Source organism: Antedon mediterranea, chromosome 7 (genome assembly GCF_964355755.1).
Source record: "Antedon mediterranea chromosome 7, ecAntMedi1.1, whole genome shotgun sequence".
Taxonomy (NCBI): domain Eukaryota; kingdom Metazoa; phylum Echinodermata; class Crinoidea; order Comatulida; family Antedonidae; genus Antedon; species Antedon mediterranea.
Genome location: NC_092676.1, coordinates 24669559 through 24694790, shown reverse-complemented (window position 1 = coordinate 24694790; position 25232 = coordinate 24669559). Strand labels below are relative to the sequence as shown.

General features: G+C 35.6%; 3 protein-coding genes across 5 annotated transcripts; 2 read left to right on the top strand and 1 right to left on the bottom strand.

Moving 5' to 3' along the window:
* The first annotated feature begins 518 nt into the window (after positions 1 to 518).
* On the top strand, positions 519 to 7861 carry LOC140055758 (creatinase-like). The gene is made up of 6 exons (XM_072101156.1): positions 519 to 800; positions 2277 to 2453; positions 3535 to 4144; positions 4475 to 4589; positions 5117 to 5361; positions 5795 to 7861. The coding sequence occupies exons 2-6, from the start codon at positions 2286 to 2288 to the stop codon at positions 5992 to 5994; spliced, it is 1338 nt and encodes a 445-aa protein (XP_071957257.1). The 5' UTR covers positions 519 to 800; positions 2277 to 2285; the 3' UTR covers positions 5995 to 7861.
* Positions 2550 to 24475, bottom strand: LOC140055759 (coiled-coil domain-containing protein 28B-like). 3 transcript variants are annotated; one of them, XR_011846697.1, is made up of 8 exons: positions 24334 to 24475; positions 23408 to 23674; positions 22908 to 23043; positions 22240 to 22339; positions 21807 to 21867; positions 21335 to 21357; positions 21073 to 21161; positions 2550 to 2568 (listed from the first exon to the last, which is right to left on the bottom strand). XR_011846697.1 is itself a non-coding variant. In XM_072101157.1 (7 exons), exons 2-7 carry the CDS (start codon positions 23663 to 23665, stop codon positions 21131 to 21133), a joined length of 609 nt encoding a protein of 202 aa, XP_071957258.1. In that variant the 5' UTR covers positions 23666 to 23674; positions 24334 to 24475; the 3' UTR covers positions 20161 to 21130. The 3 variants fall into 3 exon arrangements, 2 of the variants coding, with proteins under 2 accessions (XP_071957258.1, XP_071957259.1); XM_072101157.1 differs by lacking the exon at positions 2550 to 2568 and having other exon boundaries at positions 20161 to 21161; XM_072101158.1 differs by lacking the exon at positions 2550 to 2568 and having other exon boundaries at positions 20161 to 21161; positions 23408 to 23671; positions 24334 to 24469.
* On the top strand, positions 9500 to 19720 carry LOC140055757 (creatinase-like). Its single transcript, XM_072101155.1, has 6 exons — positions 9500 to 9645; positions 15937 to 16118; positions 16676 to 17285; positions 17679 to 17796; positions 18194 to 18438; positions 19466 to 19720. The coding sequence occupies exons 2-6, from the start codon at positions 15939 to 15941 to the stop codon at positions 19663 to 19665; spliced, it is 1353 nt and encodes a 450-aa protein (XP_071957256.1). The 5' UTR covers positions 9500 to 9645; positions 15937 to 15938; the 3' UTR covers positions 19666 to 19720.
* Positions 24476 to 25232: the final 757 nt, after the last annotated feature.

Genomic DNA, 25232 nt, shown 5'->3' with positions numbered 1-25232 from the left:
CCAAAAATTATATCTAAATACAAAATCATCGCAGTACATTAGTGCTAAGTTATTAATATTATTATTAAATAAAACATACAGAAAATCTCCCGCGATAAAAGAAATTGGCTATTCATGATATCTAACAGAATATTACAGATATTAAAAAAGAAAGAAAATGTGTGTATGAGTTTTGTAAAAAGGTTCCAAAAGAACTCTTAGAATTGTCTATACAAATCCAATGTATTTTAACAATAACCTCGTCCTTTACCTACCTTGTCATCTGCCTCGTCCTTTAGCGCAGAGTTTAATTACGATTTATTAATTGATACGACTAATTATACATTAGTTAATTAGGGAAACCACGTTCCGGTTCTATTTTATCGTAGTGAGGTCAAATTGGATGCTTTTGTGTGTATACAGTCGAAGGTCCTCGACCGGAAAGCAGTTGACCATGAACTAAAGTGAACCGTTCGTACTTTCAATTGATGACATCATCGCTTGAATTCAATATAACAGGGATAGCTCGCCTATACAATCATACGGTAGCGTAAACAGCAACGGGGTAACACGAGGAGTAGAGCCTCTCGGCTCGCTCCTCCCTGGCAGGGAGAAGTGAATACTATATTTCAACACTGGATCCACGGATAATGTTTTTACTTGCTAAAATATCACATCATTAGCGTTTTTTTTTCAATCTTAAATTCTGGATCGTTTACAATTTTTACAGTTACAACATCGCTTCATCTTGCCTGATTGTTAAGGATTCCCATTGTTAATTGTATACTCTATTTAGATGTCCGGATCCAACACTAATCAAGGTAAGATAAAATTTACTTTATTTTTGTGACTTCAAAATAATTTACGTATATGCCCGAAGTTAATTAATTTATAAATAAGTGTTCGTCTTACTAACTAGTATATGTATTACTAATACTACCGTACGTATTACTAAATAAACAGGCCTAGAATTGTTTTTATTTATTGAGGTTAAAAAAGACTTCTATTGAAAGTGGTTACAATAATTGATATAATATTAATTGATAGGACTAATCATTTATATTAATAGTTAGTACGGTTCGTAACATTAACAACATGGGCTTCTTGTGGTTACTGGGGTTACAGGCACTCTAAGTAGAATATTTAAATGTCATAGTAACTATTATAGTCTAGATTTAGCATCCTAAATTATTTTCAAATTTAGGCATCTGAGCCTAGTTAATGATACGATGTAGAAAAAAAAAATGAAAAAAAAATCCACCGACATTGCAAAATTAACAGTGATTATTCATAACGAAACCCCACCATGTATGTTCGTAGACCAAATTACCGTATGTCTACACAGGAAACCACAACGAATCGGAAAGGATATATCCCTCATATTCAGACAGCATTACATCAGACAGAGACATTTTAATATTACACATTTATTTTCGACATATTTTACCTATGATTTACCACATGGATAAACGTTCATGGTTGAAATAAGTACTAAACGAACAATGTTCTAATAAGTGAAAATAAGCGTGAACACAAGTCAAACTGACGCGTCACCACGAAATTCTGAGTAAAGTAATTAAAAGTGCGTTGACTTATTACCAACAAAGGGTTCACGTAGAGTTTAAATAAAATGGTATGTGATTCAATAGTATATTTAAAATAGGTTTAATGTATAGAGCATAGATTCAATATTTAGTTTAAACTAACTAGACATCCGTACACGTGTAGGGCAATATTTTTTATTTTTTTATTCAATTTTCTGCCATATAGGCCTACAATACAGAGAAGACAAAACAATTATAAAAGGGGGGCAAGAAAAGACCAAACAGACTAAACTAAACACCTATATGCTAATATAATATAATATAATTTAGTAAAACATTGTTTTTAAGGAGTCGGTTAATGTAGCGTGTATAGCATGACCATATACACACCACTACATAAGTTTAATTGTATATACTGTATCGGTCATTCATTATTATTATTTCTAACCTTTTTATACACTTTTTTTGCTGCGAAACTGCCGCAGCTGTTGTGCTGGAGTTGTTGATATAATTTTGCGTGAACCTTGAATGACCTTTTATCAAGTTCATTATCAGTGATAATGTTTGATTGCTTAAATTAGCCTCAAATAATATAAGTAAGGAGGGCAGCAGAGCAACGGAAGTTAGTCTTTATCCGGATAGTGCAGGGTACAACTACATGTATACTTATCAAATTCTACTACAGATCATTTCAAACACTTGATACTTTATTACGGTTCTTCTTATATGAATTTGGTGTTTTTTTTTTGTTAGATTGCGAAGATGAGCCTAGTTACACGTTTACGACACGGATTATCGACTCGTTTTTTTAGAAACCTGTTGCAGAATGATCAAGGTACTAAGCATACGTCTAGGGTTCGAATGGCACATACAGACACATGGCATATTGATAACATGCCCTCGCTCATTGCTATTAGGAACGGGGAAAAGGTAAGATTAAACTTAATTTTATCCCGTCTCCGATCGATAGTATCTGACCTCGAAATGTCTGCACGTTTATTGATTGCAAATTTGGCACTTTATTCGTCCTTTCACTATAACGTCCCTAAAAAAGCAAAAAAAAAAAACCAAAACATAAAACACCATAACCATAATAACCATATATATGTATTTTCCCCCTGAAAAAAATTAATTTAAAAAAAAATGTTTTTGTTGAATATGCCATTTTAATGTCACCTAATAGTTACGGTACCGTATCCAAAAATTGGATCAAAAACAAAAATGTATCTTAAAAACTGTAATTTAAAGCAAAAAACAGTTTTTTGGTTGAATTTAACCATTTACTTTTTAATTTTACATTTCAAAACATTTAAAAATCTTCTCACCAACGTTCAGGACTCCGGAAAGAGCCTTTGGATGACGTTCGCTTCCGCACTTAAGTTTTTTTGAAATGCACATTCTATAAGCGGGTCTTGTTTGTGTATCACTTCATATACAAATCATTTAGGCCATATTAATTTTAAGCCGAATATGGTTAAGTTATACCCATCTAAAATCATAGTTTTCAGTCTATTAAAATAAATGAAGTCAACCAAAATGCTATGCAGAATTTTTGAACAATTAAATCAATATCGGTACCTGGATATCACATTGTCATATTCTTTATCTGTAATTGAACTAAGTTATTTTATAACGATAGTGCAAATATCACTCAACCTTATATGGCAAACAATATAAGTGACTTGGGTGATAACCTATGATCCTCTTCATGTACAATCAAGTCATGCGTCGATATATTTTTTAGGAATGGGACTCATGCACACGCATCGCCCCCACCCCTCCCCGATAATAATTGCCAAATCTGATTTTCAGTTAACAGTGACCCTCAAAATAATGAAACATATTTGAATCGAACTGTGCACCCTGTTTTTGTGGAACCCCGTAATAATTATAGTTATTCGTACCCGTAGCACTCGTACATGACACACATCTCATATCTATTGAGCATAAATCTCTATGGTACCATGTCCGATATTTCTAAATTCATGTTTTTTTTTTCTTTAACTTTTAGGCGAAGGGCACGTTTTCTAAAGGGGAAATGGAATCAAGGATCACAAAACTACGCAATTTAATGTCGAAAGACAACATCGATGGCGTCATATTTACATCACATCACAACATTAACTATTACTCCGACTTCTTATACTGTGAGTTTGGCCGACCCTATGGCTTAGTGGTAACTCACGATAAAATACTCTCGATTTCTGCCAATATCGATGGCGGTTATCCATGGCGTTGGACTGCTAATGGTGATAACATAGTATATACGGACTGGCAACGAAATAATTACTACCAGGCTGTGAAACAAGAACTTGGACAGTATGGTAAAATAGGATGTGAATTTGACCATATCAATTTAGACAACTATAAGAAACTTACAGACGCCCTGCCAAAGAGCACAATGGTTGACGTCGGTGAACCCACGATGTACCTGCGCATGATCAAATCGGATGAAGAGATAGCTCATATCAAGGAGGGGGCACGGATTGCAGATATTGGAGGCGGAGCGGTCGTTGAGGCAATGGCCGAAGGTGTCGGCGAGCATGAGGTAGCGTTGCATTGTACCCAGACTATGATCAGAGAGATTGCCAGAAGTCGACCGAATATGACGTTACAGGACAGTAAGTACAATAAATAAATTAAAACTGGATAATAATTTTTTACAGACTGCGACTTATATTTATGTCAAGCTTTTAGTCAGAAGTTTGCCCTACTCTGACGTCAGAGAAAGGTAAACAATCTGACCAATTACACTCTTCTCTGCTCATACTGTTGTTTCTTTCGATATGATTTTTTGTCGAAAAATAATGTTTTAGTAGTATAATACCACTCCATTAAAGGTAAATTTCGAACAGCCTACACAAACGACGCTAATTTGTTTTATCCGCTTACATTATTCTCAACCATACAATAATATATATGTATATTTATTTACACTTTTGTTTTTTTAGCATGGACATGGTTTCAATCTGGTATAAACACCGACGGTGCCCACAATCCAGTCACAACTCGTAAACTACAGAAAGGAGACGTGTGCAGTATGAACTGTTTCCCGATGATGGGAGGGTAGGTTTTCAAAAATCTAGTTCATTTACAACTAGGCCAACCATTGAAATGTACTGGTAGCTTAAAGGCAACCGCGTGCTTGTTCCACGTAGAATCTATATCTATCCAGAGCGGCTTTCCGCTCAACCGCCGCCGCCCTTCCGCTCCGCGTTTTCTGTAAATCTATAATTTATCTGTAAATTCGCCTTTATAGCGATTTAGTTTGTTGATATTATATTAACATCGTACGTATTATCAGTACAATAAAGCTACTTCTTCTTGATATTTCTTGTTTTACGCATACCCTTGTACGCAAAACGAAGTTGTGCTACTGATGTGATTATAGTAATAATATATCCATGAGAAATATTGTACATTGCCCTAATATGATCATAAGTTAGGTTACGTTCATAGGAGCGATTAAATGCATACGTGGTATCTCAATTAAAGCATCTTTAGTTTACACAGACTTAAACCTAAAACCTAGCATTACTATAAGCATCACCAAATCAATGAAGTATAACAATGTGTTTGTTTTTATATCTTAGATACTATACAGCTCTAGAACGTACGTTATTCCTTGACCATGTACCAGATGCATCAATGCGTGTATGGGAGGCCAATTGCGAGGTACATGAAGCCGGCATGAAACTTATCAAACCTGGTATTAAGTGTAGCGAAATAGCGAAAGAAATGAACCTGGTCTACGAGAAACACAACCTTCTGCATCGCCGTACATTCGGTTATGGTCACTCATTTGGCGTCCTGTGTCACTACTACGGACGAGAAGCAGGTAAAATTATCATTTTCTCTATCATCCCGAATAAAAATATTCCCCGTCATTTTCTAAAGGCAAACTCAGACAGCGTCGTACGACAAGACCCGGCGAGTCGTCTCGTCAGGAGAAAATTAAATATAAAATCTCTCGACGATCTAAACACTGCGCCCGACGCTATCTCAAGACTTGTCCCGTCGGGATTCAACTCAGACAGCACCGACGTGTCAAGACGTTGTCTGAATTGGCCTTAATAAAATCGTACAGAATCAACAACACTACTATTTCCAATGAATGCATTGGGTTCAAGACACGATCAAGATGGACCTCACGAGAAGACTAATTGTTCTGCACTTTAACTAGACATGTACCGGCTCAAATTAAAAGAGCGACCTCTATCTAATAATGACTATACTGTATTCACTTACCTATTTTATACCTTTTTTTTTAGCACTTGAGATCCGCGAAGATATTGAAACAGTTTTAAAACCAAACATGGTAGTGTCTATTGAGCCGACGGTGATGCTACCGGAGGGAGAGCCAGGCGCAGGAGGTTACCGCGAACACAATATTCTCGTAGTCACGGAAGATGGTGCGGAAAACATCACGCATTTCCCGTACGGACCTAAGCATAACATTGTCAAGAAGTAGACCTAAACACAATAACCTGTCTTAGACGTTTCCAATTGGAACTGTGCGCTGTAACAGGCAGTACGTGCATGTGTGATCATTAATCTCATTTCTCATCATTCCCATACTTACGTAGTTCCCCATTCGCGCACTGAAATTCTCTCTCAATCTAAAGCTTTGAAATTCGTATTGTTATTTCTATGTAGTTATTAATGTTTTAGCAATTTTTTTTAAATTTTGCTAAAAAAAAAAAACCAGTAAAGCTGAAATATTTATTTTGATTTTTAGGAATTATTGTAGGATTGTGTTTCGTAGTTTTTTTCTAGTTACATGACTGCTGCAGTTAGTTTTTTACTGCTGCATTAAGTTTTTTACTGCTGCAGTAAGTTAAGTTACTGATCATCAAAGTGTGTGCAAGTTTTCCAAACCACCGTAGCCCGGTTCAAATCATAGTTTTGAATAGGAATGAGTGCTGCACAATATTAATTTCGTACATTTAGGCCTACACTATATACTATTTATCAATAATGATGTAAATTGATGTAGAAACGAATTTAAATTAACGTAGAATAATTTCAGTATGAAATATAATGTCAATTTATTAACGATTAATAAGTAGAATAAGGATCATAATTATGAAGGAAAATTATGTTTATATGGTAACTATTGATTCTTATTAGGCCTAGCACATTTTTTTGTTACCAATTTTGTGTTACATTTTAGGTTTGGGATTCTTCATGTCACAGAGTATCTAGGCCTATCCTTCCTAGACTTACTAAATTTAAGCTTAATTAGACTCACTGTTTAGTATCGCACCCTACCCTATAAGCTTGCTTATTTTTGTGAACTAACAATGACTCAAACACCACAAACAATTACATGCTGCAACTAGAATAGAAAGAAAGTGAAAAATATAACGCACTTAATTTGTGACCGTTTATTTTCCCAAATTGCGACAGGACAACTCAGGACTCTAAAGTAGAAGTAGTTTAAATTATCGGCATGCCTACGATCGAAATTAGCTTTTCTTGTTAGAAAGGCGTTTTCAGATTGCTATCTTGTCTATCGGTCTATTTATCCATCGGCAGTGCGTCCATTTATTGTACGGATAGATTTACCTTGGCATTATAACGCATGCGCGATGGTTTGCTACGTTAGAAGTAATGTTAAGATTTTTTCCACCACGTCAGCTGATTTCTTATGCGCTTGTTTTTTTTTAAGGGTATTTCGTTATGGACGATGTCTGTACACGATACCGCTTGTCTATACCACACAAATTGCTGCAAATTGTGTTATCCATTTTTCTCTTGTATAAAATAGAAAAACTGTCCAGAGGTAATATAATGCTTCCAAATGCTGCTTTATAAAAACTATTTTGTTCTGTAATGCGGATATCGTTATTATCCTCTTGATTTATTAATAGAAAATACATCGATTTAGTTGTGTATGGAAAATATTTAGGCCTACTTATTATTTACTAGGACATTAGAAAAATGATTGGTGATCTTCTTAAGTGTGCATGTCATAGAGTTTAGTGTGTTCCTCTAGCACCGTTTGAAACATGATGCACTTTTTTTTCATTTTATAGTTTTTATTAATTAATATTTGTTAGCCAACGTAAATAATAGATAGCTAGTTGTTTTTTTTAATCACTTGTAGATCTGTAGAATTAGTGCTTATGGCTACTTGTTTTTTTATTTTAAATTGTAGATAATTTAGGCACGTATAGCAGATTAATAGGAGCGTTCGATCCAGAGCCATTTATGGCTCTGGTTCGATACGTGTGACAGCGCCCTCTTTCAATCATGGAAACCTAATTATTATAGAAGTTATAATTTTGCTTTTTAATGTAGATTTTTGTTGAAATAAATTGCACTGAAAAATGGTATCTGAGTGTACTTTACTTTGCATTTTGTGGTGTGTTAAGGCCAATTACACAAAGGAGCGGTAACGGTAAGCGGAAAATTGTGTAGCTTGTGTCCCACCATCAGTTTTTACTGTTAAATGTTCTATTATTCTTGTCGCCGCCGTCTTCTTCTGAAGACACAATGACTGTCATTAACGGATACTTAGTATCAGTTGACTTCACTGCTGGTGTACTCGAGACCTACGTTTATACCATTGTAATGACTTGACAAAAGTCCAAAGTTTCTAATAATAATATAATATTTAAAAGATTCTGAGGCCCAACATAATTGACAATTATTTGCGCTAATATCATAAAAAAAACCGGAATATCACTAATAGTGCAGGGGGGGGGGGGAGATAGCGAGAGGAATGTTCATTCAAAGTAAATATAGATTCTGTACGACTATTATTCAGTATATATTTTGTTACGCGTTTCTAGTGTCTCAGTTCTATTAAACTTTGAGTTTGTTTTTCTTTCATCTGGGTACGCTGTGACAGTGACACAAAAAAAGGCAAATAATAGGCCTACAAAAAGATGTACCTTAAATATATTCCTCCGAAGAATAGTATACAAGTTTACTCCCTTACAATTCATTGAGGCGGTAGTGCGCGCACTAGACTTGCCCTAAGTCTGTATTGTTTTTTATTTTTATTTATTTGTTTTTATTTCGACCGCGATTTTTGTCTGAAAATACAGACTTGTGAAACACGTATAGAAATCGATTTGCAGACCGCAAACATCCAATAAGAATGACGTAGGTTATCATACCGTATTTGGCTATATGGGGCGGGCGGTATGTAAATATGGATTTCGAATCAACCAATGATCATTTTGTTTCAAAATGAAAAAGATCGAGTACGTACAGTGCTGAATGTACGATCGAGACTGTTGAAATATGAAATCGTGTTGCCAAGTTGTTTTGTTTATAAATTGTTTAGTCCTTAGCCTAGGCCTCCTTCGTAGGTCCTACTCAACTCGCACGTATGACCTGCCAAATAAAACACCAATAAGGTAGGCCTACATACCACCACCGGCACACAACAGACAGGGCTACATCAGTCCAGGGAGTTGTACACCACTACACAGAACAGGACAGGGTCTGAGTGGGAATTAAATCAAATTATCTCCGCGTAATATTAAATGTTCATTCAATGTTTGATTTGCGGAGAAGCAAGACGAGTTTTCTTGGGAAAAATCCCATCAAATGTTATAAAATCATTTCTAGCCTTCAGAAACTTTTATTAATGTACCCAAGTACACATTGTCTAAACGTAACATAGCGCATGTGTACCTTCTTAGTTGTTGAGTCTTTGAAATTCTGAAACATGAATATTAAAACAGTGTACGAGTGAGTAGCCAATCGCATGCAGCTGAAACTAGTCAACCGGATAATCTATGCACCAAGAATTCTTGGTGTCAAACCACGTGACTTTTGCGTGTTTCCCCAGACGGAGTATCCAAACTCAAGTAATACACGTATGAAACGCCATATGTGCAAAAATATTTATATTTTTACTAATATTAAGAAAAAACTCCGTCTGGGGCCCAGACTATGCGCGCACCACCACGAAGGAGTTTAAACCGGTTGTAGAGGTGTCATCCATCCATCCAAGCATATCGGATTAGACTCAAATCCAAAATACGTGAGCGGTATTAGAAGAAATGAATACAGAATCATCGAAGCATGAACCTATTATAGGTCCACGATCGTAGTAACAGAAGGTCTACGAAACACGGTACTCATACTCAGTCTGCTAACATAGGTACGTATTACACTGTAACCAAATGTCTTTTACTATTACATTCTATTGTTATGTGTTATGTCTATTATGACAGTACAGTATAGTAGCCTACTCTACTAAATGTCCAGCACCGTAGAGGTAAGCGTTATATGGGCACCAGTCGTGCAGGTTATGAATATTAATGAGCAGGTACTATTTGAATATTCATTTATCAAAACCCAGCAGACCAAGACGATTCAGCCTGCAGCTTCTCGATTCCGTAGGCTTTACAGTTACTAATAAATTCTAGACTATGGGATAGTATACAAATAATGAATGTTTATGAGTGCAATGGTACAAATAATGGCACGAGGTGAATGATGAAAGGTTATATCAACGAGGCAAAGGCGAGTTGATATAACCTTTCATCATTCACCAAGTGCCATTATTTGTACCATTACACGAATACAAAACATTCATTATTTGTTTTATATAACATCTAGACGTTTTTTTTTCGTACACAAAAATGTTTCAAAAAGTACTATTTAACGATCGTTGAATAGTGCGTACTATTGCACGCCATGTGACCCACATTCGTCCAATCAAATGACAGGAATTTATATAGGTGTTATATAATAACTATTATGTAACTATAATTAGCATAATGATGGTTTAGGGTTTTTAGCTAGTAATTTTTATTGATGACATTACGAAATATTGAATCCATAAAGAAAACAAAACAAATATAAATGACCCACCAATTGTTTTCACATTCAGAACTGCAGATATAGGACACATAAATATGTTACTCGTACAAGAATGGTGCCCATATAAACTATATTATGAGATTTATGTACACATTATTAAATGCACGGCTGGTGCCCATCTGCAGCACTGGTATAATATTAACTATTTAACATCAGAATCAGATAGATATAAAAATGCACGGCTGGTGCCCACCTGCAGCACTGGTGCCCGTATTAACTCTTTAACATTAGATAGATATAAACATGCACGTGTGAGGGTATATTTTAGTCATTAATCGCGCCCTCATACTTACTTACTCATGTTACATTTGGGGTACGGAAGAAGGCAGTGATAGATAGTCCTGTCGTCCATGCCGTTACCATCGACGAATTAATCCTCCGATATCACTCATCTAGTCTCATGTTTATTTGTCATAAAAACTTTCATATTCTAAAGGGGTCTGAACCGCTTTTAATCTCACTACTGTAGAGGGGCTGTGTTGGTTTAATTAATTTACATTTTAAATTCTGATTTGTTTCCTTAATAATATTGATTAAATTATAATAGGCCTAAATAGTATTTTAAAACAGCTTTGGTTGAATCAAGTTGATCGTTTTATTGATTGCGTTTAATATCTGACATCTGTTTATTATTGTTAAACTTACTTATATTCCGTCTTTTGTCATTTTGTAATACTTATACGGCCATTTTGTGATAATAGCAAATGTTGTAAAAATAATAATAATTGTGACATTGAAACTAAATTCTAAACTTAACAATAAAATACATAGTTGCATTCAGTTATAGTCTCCTTTTCTGTCTGTCCAGTGTTTGAACTAGGACCTTCATTATTAAACTCAGTCTTATTCGCTTCTCCCACATATTTATCGCTTCTACTAAATTATTACCCATTGGACGAGTTCCGACGGTGACATAACTTTTGGTGCCGAAACCCGGGAATGAACCAGGGAAGTCTTGTGAAACGTATTTTTTTCAACAAAATATCATCTAGTAGTAGGAAGCCCTATATTGTATTGTATATTGTATTAGGGGCTAGACTAGGCCTGGGCTGTGTGGTGGGCCGGCGGGGGACATTTTGAAAAAAAAATAACTACAAGCGAGACCAACAAGAAGGGAGCAGCAGGCAGGCTTGTCTTTATTTTAGTAGTACTACTAGTAGGGTATGTTTAGAACAACATAACATAAAATAATGATTTTATTTTATAATTACTCCTCTCTGATGTTTCATATAATAATTTAATATGAACATACTAGATTATACTGTATTAAATTATTTAATATGTTTTATGGTGCCTAGCACTTTTTTACAATAGTGCAGTACACTTCGTACTGACTCGCTTGAATTGCACTTAACATGGTCACGTGGGCCGTTGACTCCACTGACTCCAATGAATCCATGGCTTGCAAGTTTGTCAATACCCAACTTTTTGTGACGGTTTCAATAATCAAAGGCTAGACCACCGGTAGTATTTTCATGATAAAAAATGTTATCAACTACATGCCAACATCATGTTAAATACTATTTGGATATTTAATTGTTTGTTTTATGCAATTTATTTAGTAAAAACTGCCGTATAAACAGTTTGCTTTATCAACCGGGCGCTACGATAGCGTGACCGGGCGTGTTGGTGTTTACGCGTTTTCACGAAGGATCATTAATAATATTCCTATATTTAACTTGTTTCTGGAAAACAAATAAATGTTAATGACATTTAACATTTTGTCCTATTAATAACATGTATTTTATACTAATTTATATCATAAAAGCAATACTTAATTTACCGGGCGTAGACTAGTACACGGCAATGGTAAAGAATAGGCCACGCTGAGTAGTAACGATCCGTTGATTTTTGGTGTTGCTGTGTTAGGCCTTTTTTGTGAACTAACTTAGCATGTTACTAAATAATTGTCTGTAAAAGTGAATGTATACTAGTTTGTTAATAAATATGTATTATAAAATAGTTTATAATTGCAAAAACTATTATCATAATTCTATTTAATGTGTATAATATCTATTAAATCAAGTCTTATTTAGTATGTATACATCCGCCCTTATGAGGGCGGCCATCACTCACTGAAGCTCTCTGTTACAAATTTCTCATGCAAAAATCGCGGAATACTCATTCTTGTGATATATAGTCTTTGCTATTATGGACAGAAAGTAACCTATTATGGACAGAAAAGTAACCTATTATGGACAGATCTCACCAACCCTATTGGCACAGTATAGACCTCCATGATAGTATAGTATAGTAGCCTACTCTACTAAATGTCTAGCACAGTATAGACCTCCATGATAGTATAGTATAGTAGCCTACTCTACTAAATGTCTAGCACAGTATAGACCTCCATGATAGTATAGTATAGTAGCCTACTCTACTAAATGTCCAACACAGTATAAACCTCCATGATAGTATAGAACAGTAGCCTACTCTACTAAATGTCCAACACAGTATAGACCTCCATGATAGTATAGAACAGTAGCCTACTCTACTAAATGTCCAACACAGTATAGACCTCCATGATAGTATAGAACAGTAGCCTACTCTACTAAATGTCCAACACAGTATAGACCTCCATGATAGTATAGAATATTAGCCTACTCTACCAAATGTCCAACTATACCTTGGGGTGAGGCGGCGGACGACACATTGACCGTCCTGGCAAGCAACAGAAAATTACCAATTTTATTCCTTTAATCAATTCCTTATGATTTATATACGGATTTGAATTTTATATACCGTTTTAAAATAATGGTCTTTTCTTGTTATATAGTAGAAACGGGTCCGTCCACATAAAAAGAACCTATTTTTTAAATACGGGTTTAAAACCTCAATTGATTCAGATTCAATCGGTTTTAAACGGTTCGGTAGCAACGCGTTTTTTTTTTCCACCAAACCGGGTTTCGTATGGTAATTCTTTTGAAAGTTTGCAGCAGAAACGGATCATCAGTTTTGTTGAAAGATTCTGCATAAACTAAACTGTTTTCTCTTCCTTATCTTATCGTTAATATAAAACTGTATCTTAAAATCTCAATTTGTTTTAACAATATACGATATGTTTTCTCCAAAAAAAAAAAGCAATTGGAACTGTGCGGAACAGTACGTGTATGTGATAATTAATCTCATTTCCCATCATTCCCATATTTTTGTCGAAAAAAAAGCAAAAAATGATTATAGACACCTGAAATAACTTTAGTTAGGAGTTGAATGGAATACAAAGATTATAAAGTGTTATTAAAAGTCATAATATATTATATATTTATATATAATTATAGATAAAATTATTATATTTTTCTATGTCTTCTACTTCCAGTTCCTTTATTAAATCATGGTATGCTCCATGGGATTTTCGCCGCTGTATCCATGTTTTCACCCACACACTGCGTTTCTTTTGCAATCGTTTTTTCTTCTGCTTGCGTTTATTTAGTTCTCTTACCATATACAAAATGATCAAAACTTTCGAAAGTAAGACTAAATCCATTTCGATTTGTATTAAGAATATACAATATCACAATTGAATTCTAAATGATAAATGAATAGCAAAGCAGAGAGCAGAGAAAGTATTTACACAATGGTTGACAAGGTCAATCCTTGAATACCTACAATATACAAAGATTGTCCCTAAATTGCAAGCTTATGACATTCTATTCAAAAAGTAGGTCATTAGTGACCAAGTGAAGAAATGACTGTGGGATTGCAACACTCTTCTCATGACGTCCTATCAATCAATACAAGTCCCTTTGGAAGACAGAAGAAAAAACCAGATCGTGGGACTCGAGCTTTACTCGACTAAAACCACGCAATGTGGGCCTACCAGCGCTTTTACTTAGTTTCAAAATTACCATTGATACAATTTTATTTCAGTTGAACGCGCCAACATGTAGGCCTATTTAACGCGGGTCATAAATCTAAGACCAATTCACACAGACGAGCGGTAATAAGCGGAAACCACGTAGCCTGTCCTTTAGAATCTGTATCTATCCTAAGCGGAAATCACCCGTCCGCTCCGTGTTGTGTGTAAATGGTCATAAGAGGAATAAGATTCTATATGTTTATTAACGTTACCGCTCGTCTGCTGTGTAAATGCCAATTCACACGGACGGTAACGGTAAGCGGAAAACCGCGTAGCTTCTCTTTTGCTCTAAAATATGTATCTATCCTGAGCGGAAATGGTCATAAGGAATAAATGTTTATTTATTCTGTGTACATTTTTTTTTCTTTTCTTTTATTATAGCGTGCAGAATTAAATGTGATCTCGTTTTGACCTTAAAATTAGCTTCGGTGCACCCTTGGTGGCACAATAAGCTGTTGTTAAAAGACAACCGTTCACTTTAACATAGGCTTTGGAAACCTTCGAGGATTATTATAGGTGTCTATCACCATAATCTAACAATTCAATTCATTCATTCAAATTCACATTCATTTACTTCAATAAAGACAGTTAAACCAGATGAAGGTGAAAAAAAAAACATTTGAAGACGCATGATAACAAAAAAGCATAATGCTTGTGGTAGATATGCCAACATTACAGCAGGGAGATGTAAAATATTATTATATTGATTGATTGATATATAGATGTTTGGTTTTTATTTCAGTTATCTGCAAAGTAAAGCTTGGTTCCCACTAGCGACGCAACCTAACGCAACCTACACAATGTAAGAAAATACCCTTCCAATAATTGTGTTTTCCCCCGCCTGCGTGAAATCAATTTTCGATTTTTGCAGCACTGTTGCGTCGTCGGTTCCCACTTGTGATTACGTTAATACAGCACTTTGCGTCGATACATCGCTGCGTTGCGTTTTAGGTGGAAACCACGCTTTAACTAGATAACAAATATGAATGTGTATATACAAACATGACACAACTACGTATGAATACAGCAATTCTGCTTGGTTTAGTCTTACTTCCCTCTTATAATCGATTAAAATTATAGCTTACATTTAATAATTATCCAGTTAAATGTTGTTTTTGTTTATGTTTGAATCAGATATTTACTCTTGTGCGTGGCCACTTTATTTGTAATGTTTTTTAATTTTATGTCTTTAGGCAATGTGGCCAAAGATTACCAATAGTAAATGAATCACTGTCCTATCAGATAGGTGGTAATCCCCCTGATACAGGGGCTATATTTTTGTAAACCAGTTTACAAACCAGTTTGTTATTGTTATTGTGAATTTTGAGTACATGTATCTATTTAAATTGCTATTTTATATTGTATTTTGAGTACATGTTTCTATTTGAATTGCTATTTTATATTTTTCACTCGTGGAGGTATACAATATACGTCCATGGTTCACTCATAAGCCAGAATTGGTTGGTCTTGTAAACAAGGGTGTGATTAAATAAATAAATACAAAATAAATATTGTAAAAAAAAAATCTAAACAAAAACAGCCATGAGCATTTGAAGTAATGATTCTTTCGTTAAGCCGGCTGTTTATGCCATGCAGAATGATGACATCATGATCTCTCAACAGATGATGCCGTATAAAAAGACTGGGTTTATCATTCATGCATATTAATTTTAATTTTAGAAAGTGAATTATTTTGGCTCTACTTTTTAGAAATGTATTTACAACGGTTTAAGCTTGCTTCTTACATAAAGTATGGATCGGACGTCTGCCGTTCTGTCAAGTTGACAACAATGTTGCGGCGTTGTGTGCGGCGAGGACTATCGATGCAACCAGAATATTCAGCGTTTAATAAAAACATGCCTCGCACTTTAAAACTCCAAAATGGTGAAAAGGTAGGCCTTTAGTAGTATAGTTTCATATATTAGGCCTACGATGGGAATTTATTATAAAGGATAGGTGATGGTGAGTCGAGGAGAATGGTCGATGGCGAGAGAATGTGATTGTGACGACTATAATAAGGAGAAGATAGGCCTAAATCGAAGAGGCTGCACTGAATTATTACAACGCATAATGACGGTTAGTCGTCACGATGAGGGATGGTGTCAAAATTGTGATAATTAATCATTCTTGTAGGCACAGAATTTAACGAGTGACGTTTAAACACTTTGTTCAATGCGAGTGAGAAGGTAGGCCAAAACCGAAATCTCCCTTCTTTACTTCTCGCTGCTTCCACTCCCTGGTCAGATGTTGTTTTTGTGTGAAAGATATGACGGTTTGGCAGTCTTACGCGCCAACTTGAAAAGAAAAAACCTTTTCATGTGAAACGCCTTTAGGCCTAAATAGTGTGGCTTCAACAAAGAGGGCCGAATATGGCAGTTTGGAGCAGACTAGTCCCAATTTAAATACAGTATAGGTCTACTAACCAACGATAAATATTTTAATTTTATAGATCGAGAGCACATTCACTAAAGCAGAAATGAGTGGAAGAATCAGTAAATTACGAAAACTAATGGAAACCGAAAATATAAATGGCGTGCTATTCACCTCGTATCACAATGTCAATTATTACTCCGACTATATGTATTGTCATTTTGGCCGTCCGTATGGGTTAGTGGTTACACAAGACAAAGTTGTCACAATTTCTGCCAAAGTCAACGGGGCCTATCCGTGGCGTAAAACGGTCGGTGATAATATAATTTACACTGACTGGCACCGCGACAACTACTACAGAGCTGTGTACCAAGAACTTGGTGAAATAAAAGGAAAAGTCGGTTGTGAATTTGATGACATCAATATGGATAGTTTCCAAAAACTTCAAACTGCCTTGCCGGACAGCACAGTGGTAGATATTGGACATTCCGCCATGTATTTACGGATGGTGAAATCGAATGAGGAGATAGCGCTCATCAAAGAAGGGGCTCGGATTGCGGACATTGGTGGTGGAGCGATTATTGAAGCACTTGCTGAAGGTGTAGGCGAGCACGAGATTGCTCTGCACGCTGTTCAAACGATGGTGAAAGAAATCGCCAAAAGCCGTCCGAATATTGCTCTTCAAGACAGTAAGTAGCGTACAGACATTTTCTTTTGCTTGTAGCACGGGAAAGTGTTCCCTGATAGAGGTGTCCCCAGAGGAGGTTTCCCCAGAGGATGTGTCTCCAGAGGAGGTGTCCCCAAAGGAGGTGTCCCCAAAGGAGGTGTCTCCAAAGGAGGTGTCCCCAAAGGAGATGTCCACAGAGGATGTGTCCTCGATGGATGTGTCCCAAAAGGAGATATCCCCAGAGGATGTGTCCACAAAGGAGGTGTCCCCAAAGGAGATGTCTCCAGAGGATGTGTCCTCGAAGGAGGTGTCCCCAAAGGAGGTGTCCCCAAAGGATGTGTCCCCAGGGCAACAATACATATTTAAGAAGAGACTATGTTGGATATTATTATTTTAATATTTTTTTAATCCTTAGCATGGTCTTGGTTCCAATCTGGACATTTTAATTCCGAGAATTGTCACAATCCTGTCACCAGTCGAAAAGTTAAAAAGGGCGACATTTGTGTCATGAACTGTTTTCCAATGATGGCGGGGTTAGTGTACATAATTTATTAACTTTATTAATTATAGTTAAGGGTAACTGAAAATTCCGTTTATGTTTTTCGTGCCGCTTCTTTAGGCAATTATTCAAAAGAACGGAAGCATTAGGAAACAGTAACCATGCGGTAGCTTATAGTTTACTACTATTTGGAAACTCGGAGTGGGCATGCGCACACCCCAGAGCCCGTCTGGGAAAAGAGAGTCTACGACATACATGTACCACAACATCTAATAATTCTATAATCCAAATTACGTTACAATATACGATATTGAATCATAACATGTTTTTAAAGAATAAATTTACGATATTTTAGTCCATTATCGGCCGGTGTTAACAGCTTTTAAACAAAAATTAAGCCTCTTTATCAATTATTCTCCATGACATTTTAGATACTATTCAGCACTTGAGAGAAATGTATTCCTGGACCACGTCTCAGACGATCACCTTCGTGTTTGGGAGGCGAACTGTAAAGTATTCGAAACGGGCAAGGAGCTGATAAAGCCCGGAGCAAAGTGTAAAGATGTGGCTCATGGAATGAACGAAGTGTACAAATCATATGACCTTCTCCAATACCGTTCATTTGGATACGGTCATTCGTTTGGTGTGTTGAGCCACTACTATGGCCGTGAAGCAGGTATTACTTCTCACTGAATTAATAATCACCTGTGAATGTAAATTAATAGATCTATTCTCTATCACATGGTCAATAGGTGCGCATTGAACAACCTGTGTCGATTTTGTGGCTACATCGAGGCCATGATTTGCTGCGCCTCTTCCTTTAACCGTTCGGATATAACTGCACTCGACTTGAATCCGGTGGTGGTGCTACAATCTTTGTGTTACCATTTATTTTCTTCCTCTCCATTTCCAGTTTAGCTTTCGAGGTCAATTGGGAACACAGTAACAACCTTGAATCGAGTAGTCATTCTAGCTGTAGCTGTAGTAGCTATACAATCGGCACAGGTTTAAGGCACTCCTCGACCATTGTCGTAGGTCCAGTGTACACAGTTATAACCTGTGTGTACTTTAAAGAAACCCAGTTCATTATTCGAAAAAGAGTAGGGGGTTACCCCGGTGAACTGGTTCACACAATAGCCCCTGTATCAGGGGGATTACCACCTATCTGATAGGACAGTGATTAATTCACTATTGGTAATCCTTGGCCACATTGCCTAAAGACATAAAATAAAATAAATAAAATAAATTGTTCTGGTGGTAGAACAAATCTTCTCTGATAAGGACTCAAAAACTGGAGGTCCAGTGTATACACATCTGGCTCGTGTGCACTTTAAAGAACCCAGTACATCTTGCGTAAGAGTAGAGGGTTGCCCCAGTGCACTGGTCCATTCAGCTCCTGTCGTTGTGGTAAGACCAACGGGCGCCGTTTGGTAGTAGCAATCAACACGAAGGGACCCTTAGGGGAGTAGACAGTTGTGGCGTGTGTCGTCCACACCTGTGCGCAATTCAGCCCAGCAGGCTGCAAGTCGCAGGTTATTCCCCATTTACATAATTACTGTGTCAACATTCGCCGACTCCTCGACGAAGAGTGTATAACAGAGTATTCTATATTGACCATTCCCAGAAACGATCGTGCGATCGTGGTGTGAATAAAATACATTTGCTATAAGTTTCTCACATTATTTATAATATTTTAATTTTAGCTCTTGAATTTCGTGAAGACATTGACACTGTTTTGGAGCCTAACATGGTAATGTCACTTGAACCAATGATCGCACTTCCAGAGACACATCCTGCTGCCGGCGGATATCGGGAACATGACGTTATAGTGGTTACAGAAGACGGCTGCGAGAACATTACTCATTTTCCGTACGGCCCAGAACACATGGTTATCAAAAAATAATCAATAAGACGTAAATTTAATTTTTTATTTATTTATTATCTTAATATTAGCCTTCTATCACAAGCCCCTTGTTAGGTCCCTTTCATCTTTTAATTTTTTACTCCTTTTTGTTATGTGTATTATTTTGATGAGATGAATAAAGAGATTGATTTGATTTGAAATACTCCATATTTTAAAACGACTGTATAATCTGAAAACAGTACAATAAATGAAATATTGATTTAAAAAAACTGTGAAAACATCATTTGAATAAAGTTTATTATTATCATCACAACATGCAATAATAAAATATTGTGTTATAAGTTTTTTGTATGGCGGTTATTGGGGTACGTCTGTATGTTATTAGGTGGAATAATTGAGGCATTATTAGATTAGAAGTTGTATAGTAAATCTATGGGTAAAATACACTAAAATGAGTAGGGTGGTAACAATCTACAGTGAACTTTTAAAAAATGCCTCGGCCTAGATGTAGGAAAATGGATATGTAAACATTTTTTTTTAAGTGACGGCGGAATTAGGTTATAAAAATACTTTCAAAACCACTGTATACTAAAAAATTGCGTTTAAATGTTGTATAGCAGTATAGCAGTATAAATATTTGTTAATAATTCTATGAATCAATGTAAATTGTGTGATCTACAATGCTACAATAAAAAGCTATATCAAACGCTATACATTATTTTATATATATTATATATACTTACTCTTAAAATAAAAAAAAGTTAAGTCCTATCAAAATGTCTATACATATAAAATATGATGAAAATAGACAGATATCCATGGAGTAATTTTAATGTCCCTATTTAGATGTTCATTGGCAGGTTTCATACGCTTTCTGTGCAAGTTTGGTATGATTGATTGTCACTTCTTTTAAAAAATAGACACTTTTTTCACGTAAAAAGTGTATAGCTTTAACATCGTCCACTGATAACACATCACCTGCCCCAGATATTGCACCAGTATATTGATGTCCAAAAGTTAACAGGCACCAATTAAATGTGTAATTTTTCATACGGTAATGCTCTACTCTTTCAAGATGCGAAAATATTACCAGCGATCAATTAATATAAGTCTCTGTAATCCACAATCCGAACCGAACAAAGAAGCCGCAATAATACTTAGACAACAGACTGTTAAGTTTTACCATACTAACTCGCACACAAACTATCCCCGACAAGAAGCTACAGTAAGTTTCACAGAGTCCAGTCTAGTGAAACTTAGCGAGATAGTTTTAGCTGACCTAACAGTATAGTATGACGGTCACTCGGTGAAACTTCTCGATTTTGAACTAGAGATGACCATGAAAAGTAGAAGAAAAGGTCATAGGTCAACGCAGCACTCAAGCAGTCGTTTTGTTTTATTCCTTTGATTTTGAACGTAGTAATGTTAAACTGTAGTGGAACTTACGTTGAGACATTGGTTCTTCATCATGTAAGATTTCTACCAAGTCCAGTGTGACGGATGCTTAACAATCATTATGTGACTGCATGCTATGTCTGATAGTTTTTAGTTAAGAAAGAATTGATTTTTCTTCTTAGAGTTAAAAAGCTTATAAACACAATGAAGAGATAGAAAAAAAAACACACTTTTTTTACAATTCTACAATAGAAAAATTTAATAAATAAACCACCCTCACCTCCTCAAAATATTATAATCTTATGAAGGATACACTGCCATGCTCAGCTGGTTTAACTGCCAGAACAATAAAATATTTAAAATTTAGATTTAACGACGAACAAAATATGACTTAATCACAATATATTTGGTCGCGGAACATTGTAGTCAAGTTTGGAAAGACCTTTAACCTTTAATATGTTGGCAGAACATTGTAATTTGACAAGTGTCTGATAAAAACTGTGGCCCATTAGGCTGTTCAGACAAACACATATACAGAAAAAACTTAACGTCCTGGGCAGAAGTAACTAGCCCATTACCTGTAGCCTGGGAAAATAATAAAGAGCTTTCGATTTGAGACAACCAAGGATTGACGACCGACCTAGGTCAGGTCAATCGATGTGTTGTCAGAAAACCATCAAATTTGCGTTAACATGAGGAGCAAAGACACACTAAAATTACATAGTTTAGTCATTGGTCGTCGCAAATTGAAAGCTCTTTGGTTGAGAATTCTAAAGGTAACTTACATTGGAAAGTAGGTGATCCATACTTTGGTTAGCTGCTTCTCTCGCTTTCTCAGAACCAAATCTAAAAAAAAATATTTATTATTAACACATGATATAAACTAAAAAAACTTGAAAATTATATAGCAAGATTTACATCTGAACCATAGATAAATTACGGTAGACCTGAAACAAACACAAAACCATCTAAAATCTTGTCTACGCTATCAAACTTTATGTGTCAAAAAAGTGTGATGTGCCCATATATGGACACAATGATGTCCTATCACTACCATATTTAAGCATAGCACTACCATATATGGACACAATCAATAGTGTAGACAAGACTTCAATAGAGATATCCCAAACAGGTTGTACTGTAGTGTTATGTAATAAAATGATTGGTATTGAAAAATAAATATTGTAGTAGAATTTAATTTAAAATTATATAACTTACTCATGTTCTTGCATTTTAGCATCCATGTCAAAATGCAATCGTGATAATTTCTCTTGAAGATCTCGAATATTTTCCATCTTTTGAAACGAGCATGTGTCATCTACAAATATTAACAAAAGTAATTGTTACGATGTTGTCACATTCTACTATGATTTGTGTTCTTACTATAAGCTCTGTCTATACTATCAAACTTTGTAACAAAAAATGTGATGTCCTCATATATGGAAACGATGATGTCATGTCACTACAATATTTGGCGTTTTTGTCACATAAAGTTTGATAGTGTAGACAATTTGTTAACATTACAATAGAAAAAATTTGTACATGAATATCAACAGTGGCTTTTCTAAAGCTCTGTCTACACTATAAAACTTTATGTAACAACAAAATGTGATGTGCCCATATATGGACATGGTGATGTCATATCACTACCATATTTGGACATTATCACTACCATATTTGGACACATCGCACTTTTTTTGTCAAAATAGTTTGATAGTGTAGACACAACTTTAAATAAAATAGTTAAATTCAAAACTTGGTAAACAAACTTTATCTAGGTTCCCCCTTTCCTTCTGACACCATTAAGGATTCAGTATAAAATACCAGACTTTGGATTTAACCAAGTTCTATTTAAGAAACATTCCTGATTTAACCTAATTACTTACCACTGAAGGCTCTTAATTTTCCATTATGGAAGTCTGTAAGAAGTTGTGTAAGACCCTCTTCCATGTGACGGACTTCAGAAGCATCCGTCAGGAATGTGTGTTCAGTGCATGGGACTGGCAGCTCTGGCAACTTCACCTGCAAGTATATAGTATTCAAGTAAACAATCATCAATAAACAAAGTATAATGCATTTATATGTTATTGAGTGAGTGGCCGAGCGGTCAAGTGGAAACGTATTTACGTAGCCATAACATCTGCAAGGGTTCAAGGCTCACTCGTTTTGGTGGTAGAACGAGTCTTCTTGGATAAGGACTATAAACTGTAGGTCCATTGTACACATCTAGCTAATGTGCAAAGAACATAGTACTGTACATCTTTCGAGACGAGTAGGTCAAACCAGTGTACTAGTCCATTACAGCCACTGATTATAACTAGGCCTTCTGGGAGACTAGTCTTTGACTGAAGAGATCGCCCTTAGAACCATTAAATGCTTCTTTTACCTGAGGTAGTACTGGTTGTTGGCGGATTCCACCACTGTAGCTGGCTTTATGCCTCTGTTGTGGTTTGCTGCGACCATAATTTGGTCCGTAGCTTACTAGGCCTATCTTTCGATTACGGTCTAGTGTGTGCCTAGTAGAGTGCTGTTGAGGTAGGCCTAATGCTTGTGGGGTGTGAGGGGGATTAAAACTTGTTGGTCTCTGTAGCTTTCCCCTTTCTGCTCGACCTAGCTTTGGACTTCCAGATGTTCCTTGCCACATGACAGCCTGCTGATTAATAAAAATTTTCCAAAAAAAAATGTCAAATGAATTCATTTTATCATGGAGTATTCTTTACTCCATGATTTTATTGATACTTCTTGAAAATTGAAAAAATTGATTATTTAGTTTGAAGTTTTTAATCAGAATTATGGTATTAATGAAAGCGTCGTAATAAAAGGAATGTGTTCCTCCTGATATACCTGGTGGTACAATTTGACAGACTACAGCAGTTTGACATACTTATTTAATAACCTACTCTCTAGGCTAGTAGGGTAGAGAGAGAGAGAGTAGTTAATAAGTTTCTTATACTTTATACTTAGATCTAGTAAATATAGGCCCTAGAGTAGGCCTAGGCCTATATAAGTTCACTCAGAACAGTTAATTTATTATACGCCTATCACCATTATACAATACGACTAACTAAGCAAATGATCTACTATCTACTATTTATTTTGAAATAATTATAAAATATCTTAGGCCTACGCCTTGCCTTCCTTGGCTATCAATTTATCATTATCGTCCTTCTCGCATCCACACACATCAGGGAGGAAATGGCTACCCTACCTAGCTAGCTAGAGGACAGGTGGTGGTAGCCTAGCAAGTTAGCGCCTTTTTATATATATGCCTTAACACCTATAGTCTGAATAAAAACATAGCAATATACTTACATTTTAGTACCACATCCGAAAACTAATAATTTGGTTCAATGAAATAATATTACAGTAAAAATAAAGCAAAATAAAGTGGTTAAATCAAGATCATCTCTGCTCTCCTAGCCCTCTCTGTTTTTGTTTTCTTCAACAAAATAAAGAGGGCGAACTTTACATTTTTTAAAGTGGAGCTCCACCCCGAAAATTACTATTTTTCATACATTTCAACTATTATTTAAAAATATCATCCCCCATACTTCATATTTTTTTGAAATTTTTTTCAATGAGTACGAGTTTCTTGAAAATCACGCCTTTTTGCGTTTTGGGGGGATACCTTGTAATTTCCTATTCTTTTAATTTAAAATGTAGTTTTATGTAATTTTTCCCGATCTTTCTATTTCTGGTATTGTTATCGCGTATACATTGCGCAATTTTGCGTAAATAGACACTTTCCCCCGTTCGGGTCCAATTGGGTTTTTTATTTTGCTAGGAAGTGTTATATTATTATTTTATATACATTTTTGTTTATATCATCATATTCATGAACCGATTTTTGTTGGTTCGTGCTTGTCGATGGCTATTAGCATTGAAATAAAAAAAAAAAAACAGTGAGGAGCACAGTGATATAAAATAGAAATAAGTCACTGAATTTTAATATCTTTTCGTATGTTAATACACTGTGCTCAAGTGGACCCAATTTGGAGCCAGTGGAGCACAGTGATATAAAATAGAAAAAGTCACTGAATTTTAATATCTTAAAAGATATTAAAATTCAGTGACTTATTTCTATTTTATATCACTGTGCTCCTCACTGGCGCCAAATTGTGTCCACTTGAGCACAGTGTATTTACATACGAAAAGATATTAAAATTAGTGACTTAATTATTTCTATTTTATATCACTGTGCTCCACCGGTG

Coding starts and splice junctions, on each gene's coding strand:
- LOC140055758 (XM_072101156.1), top strand. CDS start 2,286: ATGAGCCTAGTTACACGTTTACGACACGGATTATCGACTCGTTTTTTT. Junction 4,145..4,474: donor GAATATGACGTTACAGGACA/GTAAGTACAATA, acceptor TTGTTTTTTTAG/CATGGACATGGTTTCAATCT. Junction 5,362..5,794: donor CTACTACGGACGAGAAGCAG/GTAAAATTATCA, acceptor CTTTTTTTTTAG/CACTTGAGATCCGCGAAGAT.
- LOC140055757 (XM_072101155.1), top strand. CDS start 15,939: ATGTATTTACAACGGTTTAAGCTTGCTTCTTACATAAAGTATGGATCG. Junction 17,797..18,193: donor TGTTTTCCAATGATGGCGGG/GTTAGTGTACAT, acceptor ATGACATTTTAG/ATACTATTCAGCACTTGAGA. Junction 18,439..19,465: donor CTACTATGGCCGTGAAGCAG/GTATTACTTCTC, acceptor TTTTAATTTTAG/CTCTTGAATTTCGTGAAGAC.
- LOC140055759 (XM_072101157.1), bottom strand. CDS start 23,665: ATGTGGCAAGGAACATCTGGAAGTCCAAAGCTAGGTCGAGCAGAAAGG. Junction 23,044..23,407: donor AACAACCAGTACTACCTCAG/GTAAAAGAAGCA, acceptor ATATACTTGCAG/GTGAAGTTGCCAGAGCTGCC. Junction 21,358..21,806: donor TGGATCACCTACTTTCCAAT/GTAAGTTACCTT, acceptor TTGTTCTGGCAG/TTAAACCAGCTGAGCATGGC.